Genomic DNA, 6,104 nt, shown 5'->3' with positions numbered 1-6,104 from the left:
ACATCAAGTATTGGTCAGGGATACCCGGCCCTTCGCACAGTGGCCAGCTAAAGTAGCTTAAGCACTTTCAGTTTTCATTAATTTGTTTAGCACTTTGATCAGTACATGGAAACTTGCCCTAGTTGTAATTTTGCATGCAATGACCATTTACATATTGAGAACTTAGTATCTTTAGTAAAAATATGATGTATTATTATTTTTGTTTCTCTTTTAATCAGGTACAGAGAATCATAATTCTTTTTGAATATGTGTGTTGTCTTACTCGCCTTGAGTTAGTCTTACACAATAGTTCTAAGATGAAATTAACAGGATAGGATCAAGGTAAGGAGTTCAAAATAGTTGCTTTTATACTAAAATTATTTTTGTTGAGATAAAGATATAGTTCTTCTTATCTTATTTAAACTTACAAGAGGAGAGAAAGGAATAAGAAGAGAATTTAGGAGTGTGTGTGTGTTTGTGTATGATTGTGTGACGAGTACATGAGAGTCATTCGTACACTAAAAATCTCTTCAAAACTTGTTTGTACTTCTTATAAATTAGAGACTAGAAGTAACCAGAGCGTGAAGTGGTTCATTGCAACCGGTCTCGTCATCAATATTTATAAACATATTAAATTGACATAATTTACCTACGTAAAACAGAGACAGACAGACAGACAGACAGAGATAGACAGAAGAACAAGAGTGGGCTTATCTCATAAATTACAAATGTTTCAACAGACACAAACACTCTTTTGTTCCCCTGGCAATCAAATCATTAAATAAGAACAATCTGGTATAAAATTTGTCACATGTAAATTATGAGTGAGTCTGGTGTGAATGTACACTTTGGTTTCTTATAGTTATGTTTTTTGTTTGGTGTAATGCACAAATTGTAAGACAAATTTCCTTACGGATAATAAAGATTATTATTATTATGTTAGAAATGAACGAGTAGTCATTCTCTGGCGCTGCCAGGATCGAGTTTCGCTAAAGAGAAACAAAATTCATCGTAGTCCCTTTAACAGTTTTCTGGTGATGTGGCAGGTCTGCAGCAGTACCGCCCTCTGACAGGCAACGAAGATGTTCCTAGGAATGTTAAGGGCCTTGAAGGTGTCTGTGAGGTCAGTTGTTATTATCCCTTCGGTTGATATAACAATGGGGTATATTGTTATTTTGGACAATTTCCATAGACGCTTAATCTCCAAGCCTAGGTTCCCACATTTTCTTTGTTTTTCTATCTCAGTTTTTCTTAAATTATGAGACAGTGGTACGGCGATATCGATAATGGTAGCGGTTTTTTCTTTTTTATCGATGAACAGCAGATCCGGGCGATTGAAATCTACCGTTTTGTCGGTCAGAATAGGCCTATCCTAGTACAGCAGATGTTCAATAGACTCGAGAACCTCTTGAGGAGAGTATTTATAATAATGGGGAGTGTCCTTACCGATCAATTTGTACGTCAAAGCCAGGTGTTGGTGTATTAACTTTGCAACTTGGTTATGGCGACCTAGGTAGGCTGATTCTGATAGGGCTGGACATCCTGCCATAATGTGTTCAATCGACTCGCCCACATTTTCGGCATTAGTCAACAACGTTGAGTTTCAGGATATGCTTCTCGTAATTTTTTGTCCTGATTACTCTGTCCTGTATTGCTGTAACAAAGCCTTCTGTTTCAGGGTAGAGATGACCTACTTTGAGCCATGTTAAGGAAGCAGCCTTGTCGATGTTGTCCCCATGTAATGAAGCCGGAAATTTTCCGTGGAGTGTTTTTTTCTTCCCATTGGCGAATCTCATGCTTTACGTCGTCCAAACCGACATTGACATCAGCATTGTGTATTATTATTATTATTATCATTAGAAGATTTTGCCATAAACTCTTTTGAACTCCGTATACTAATGCATTATGGGTCTTTTCGGCCTTATTTTCTGAAAAGTTTTAGCTCTAGTTGTTTTTTTTTTCAGTTTGCAAAGTTTCTTTAATTTGGTATTAATTTGGTATTAAGCCAACTTTGATATATTTTGTTATTTTGTTTGTGTTATTTAAAATGCATCTCGTAGAACTATGAGCCTAGAGATGTCATAAATTGCGACACCAATGTCTTGGATTGTTTTGAAAGGAATAATTAGGTTATATCTGACTCTGTCCTTGCCTTTCATTTGGTAAGACCCACCAGAACAACAACATTTATGTGTGAATGTCCCAAGAGTAGAGCCTAAAACTCCTGGAACTCATGACCCTCGGAAGCTTGCTCCATCTTTCTGAATAAACGTTTCTGTCTGAGAAAGATCCAGACAGATGCACTTTTTAAAAACCCTTTCTCATCCCCTCCTAGCGGGTGTTCACCATAAGGGCGGCCGTTGTATGGATGGTATTATCAGTTAGGGTTCCCTGTTTGCCTAATCATCTTCTGTAACGGCCTTTTCCAGCCGAGGGCTACGCTGAGGATACGAACCGTTGACCGGGCAAAACAATTCCTGACGAGTTTATAACTAATTCTAAAGGGCAATAATTGCAACTATTTACATATGTTGCTTCGTACTGTGTTCGTCTCCCCTTAAGAAGAAATGTGTATAGATTATTAACAATTGCAAACCATAAAAAACTAAAAGCCTTTCTAAGAGGAAAAACTAACATTTAAAGCTTTATATCTCAATAATGTAGAATGTATTCCCCTTTTCGAAAATAAACAAATAATTAGCTACCAATTATTAATTGACTAATATGTTACATTTTTTATTGACTCATGTTCCTTATCATACATTTCATATTGGTGTACAATTTCCACTTGATCTGGTACAAAGCTAACTGATTACACTACTTCATTTCAAACACATCAACACACAACTCATTCTCAAATCATGAACTGACAGGCCCTCACATACAACTCATTCTCAAATCATGAATTGACAGGCCTCCACATACAAACACACACAATGAATGCCCAAAGGTTAAAATGATAGTCCTCTACACACACACATGAATGCACCCAAATTTCATGTCCATCAACGATACCCACACTACGGCCAGCTGGCTACATCCGTCCTAAGATGATTGGAGATAGACTTGGAGAGCCAGCGAACTTCCAGCCAGCATGAGAGTCTTGTGTTCCGCATGAGAGTCTTGTGTTCCGCATGAGAGTCTTGTGTTCCGGACTTTGTAGATTCATTCTCCCTCCTCCGGTAACGCACATAGTCGCATATTTAAATTGCGTGTTAAAAAAAGGTGGTATGCGTAAAGAATGAGGCAGAACTATTATGCCAGGTTCAAATCACGTCTATGGGAGTCATCGCTTTAAGATCATCTTCATGGTAGGCCTATTTGAGACGTCTTCTTGCTGACTTTATGCACATCGAACAATAATGTTCCGGCTCTACGCACCTACTTGTCAGGACATCTAAGGAGCAAGGAGACACGTCCCACAGTTCAAGAAACGCCTCTCTCTCTCTAAGGTTTACTTCCCTTTAACTAGGACCTATACAATTGGAATGATTGAAAAAACTAAGCGATGCAAGTGAATAACACACCTGTAGTTGAAGTGCACGCACACACACACACACACACACACAACACGTACTTGCAGATGGAAAAAAAAAGACAGACAGATGATTAGACTGAAATTAACATCTAATTAAACACATCGATCTTGAAGAAAAAAAAAACATGCAAAAATGTATTTGACTTTAATCCCAGATTAAAACTATTATTTAGTATGTTTAGTCGTCATCAAAATCAACTAATCTGGTAGTCCACCCCATATCATCAAAATAATCGGGTTCACCCATTGACATATTCGCCGTGATGGTATCGTTTGAAATGGTAGGCAGGCACCGCCCACTTTCTTTCTCACAGATCAGAAACCTGTGAAACATAGAATCAAATATCACTATCAAATGTCACATAGATATTGGTCTATACAGTTAACGACACTCCAGACGTACACATTGACTCTTATGAACTTAGCCTACAATTCACTATGAGTACATTGAAAAGATACGTTCTTTTTGTGTCTCTTAGATCGGAATACTATTCTTACAATTATACTAAAGGTTTTAGATACAAAATGAAGAGTATAGATCTAATAAAAAAAAAAGTGACTGTAAGTTGGGTAAACTCTTCCCAGTTTGAAGTTATGAATCTTCAACAAGAAGAAGGGAAATAAAAGGCACAGAAATCTTACAACAAGCAAAGTAAAAAAAAAAATAAAAATGTCCTTGATAATTTCCACTAATAACATTTTAGTAGATGTGTTAGAAAGAAAACAAATATCTCCGTAATTTCATCAATCATTAAAATGGGAATCACCTTGAGTCACAGTCTGGTTTCGTCTCATTACAAACAGGAGACTTCCAATAAGTCACAGAGTTGGCCAAGATCTCGGAGTAGCCATCAGTGTGGGTAAGATTACCGAAATAAGTCGGCGAGTTACTGCTATGTAGATGACTAGAGTTCTGAAATACGTTACAAAAGTTTGTATTTAATAGATTGTTGAGTTGAGCTTGACAGACAATATTCGAATAATAAAACAGATATGTCTTGAGCTATACTTGGAATTTTTAACAAAAGCTTTAATCTACTCACTTTCTCTAACTGTCTTGTCTAATAAAAAGGTTGAACAATTAAAGTAATGAATAAATACTTTTTAATTAATCAATTGATTATTTTTTAATGGATTCATGTTTTTTTAAGCAACAATAAAAGTTGTGCAAAGCTTCAACTTGATCCGAGAATGGGAAGTGGGAGAAATAGCAAGTACGAAAATTGTACCAGATGGACAAACAGACTGACAAGAGTGAGTTGATATAAGCTTTGTCATAAATACTGAGAATGGAAATGCCGAATAATAAGTCGTTTGCTCCAATGTAAAAGGTTCGTAAGATTATTATTTATAGCCTCTGACAATCAGTCCAACACCTGACCTCCACGTACCACTCAAATATTGGTAGCTGAAGTGTGATCGTTTACAGAAGAAGCAACGGAGAGCAACAGGCGTCAAATCCTGTCATCTTCTGGCTGGCTAATGGCTACCCACTCTGAACCTAAACATCTGCTTCCTTGCTTCCCTACCCGAGCATAGCAATTGCCCAGGCATTGATCACGCTTGTAGGAAATGATTTATAGTCGTTTTGCAAATGAAGAAATTATCAACAAATAATCAAAATCTATAATTTTCTATTCCATTTAATGAAACTTTTTACAAACGAGTTACTTTCTATAGGAAATATAATACTTATAAAATTTAAGAAATGCATTTATATCTAACTACAATGAGTGCAATTAGAAAACTATAAGATTATAGTAAATAGAGCAACTTACTTTAATGACTGGAAACGTCTCAGGATCGACTCCATGCTTTTTAAGATTGTCTCTAAACAGACTCCAAATCAGGTCTATAAAAGTGTGCAGAAGATAGAACAATGGATCAAAGGCGGCTGTGGCAAACAACTTCATGGCTCCACCACAAAATGCATGGACGCCTTCATGGAACGACTCGAGGTCAAACTTTGGTTTTGTCGTATTGGATGTAGTGATCTCTTCGGGTCTGCACATACACCATTGAATTGTGGGAACAAAGAAATAACAATTAAACTCACAATTCTAAACTAATTATAGATCTGACCATATCTGATCATACTAATTAACTGCTGGGTTTATTATTCTTTTTGTATTTCTGTTATTGTTTTTTAAAAGCTTAAAATTAATGTGTTTGGTATTTTAAATATTAAACCCAATTAAAATAATTTCTTTTCATTAGTCTATACGACTAATTAAGCCAAAGTTATTGACAAGAATAAAAGTTTGTATCACAAAATCTCAGATGCGGTTCCCATCGGAGATGTCCATCTTTACTAATCTAAATCACTCGATTACAAAAATAACAAGATAATATTTATACATAAAAAATGCATTCTCTAACTTTATAAACAAAAAAAAAATACTTTAAAAAAATAAACAAAGCAGTTTGAATCAATCATGTAATTAAATTGGTAATAGATCTAGACCAACAACAATAAATCTGTGTGATTAATATTATGTTTACCAATTTTATTTTGTTTAGTGCTATTTCATTTTTATTTTATTTTAATCACTACGCTATGATCCTATCACTTTCTCACTACGCTATG

The 6,104-nt window shown here is 35.7% G+C and overlaps 1 protein-coding gene across 5 annotated transcripts in view; it reads right to left on the bottom strand.

The window, feature by feature from the left end:
* Positions 1 to 3,646: 3,646 nt before the first annotated feature.
* Positions 3,647 to 6,104, bottom strand: part of LOC106064858 (putative tyrosinase-like protein tyr-3) — a 29,142-nt gene continuing 26,684 nt past the window's right edge. For all 5 annotated transcript variants that reach the window (XM_013223506.2, XM_013223498.2, XM_013223492.2 and 2 more), the window contains exons 6-8: positions 5,296 to 5,521; positions 4,285 to 4,430; positions 3,647 to 3,840 (exon numbers count right to left, since the gene is read on the bottom strand). In XM_013223506.2, coding sequence (XP_013078960.2) covers positions 3,696 to 3,840; positions 4,285 to 4,430; positions 5,296 to 5,521 — 517 coding nt within the window. In that variant the 3' untranslated portion in view covers positions 3,647 to 3,695. The remainder of the gene's footprint in view (positions 3,841 to 4,284; positions 4,431 to 5,295; positions 5,522 to 6,104) is intronic.

This window comes from Biomphalaria glabrata, chromosome 5 (assembly GCF_947242115.1).
Source record: "Biomphalaria glabrata chromosome 5, xgBioGlab47.1, whole genome shotgun sequence".
Taxonomy (NCBI): Eukaryota; Metazoa; Mollusca; class Gastropoda; family Planorbidae; genus Biomphalaria; species Biomphalaria glabrata.
Note: the sequence above shows the minus strand (reverse complement) of the source record. Positions and strands in the feature narration are given on the sequence as shown.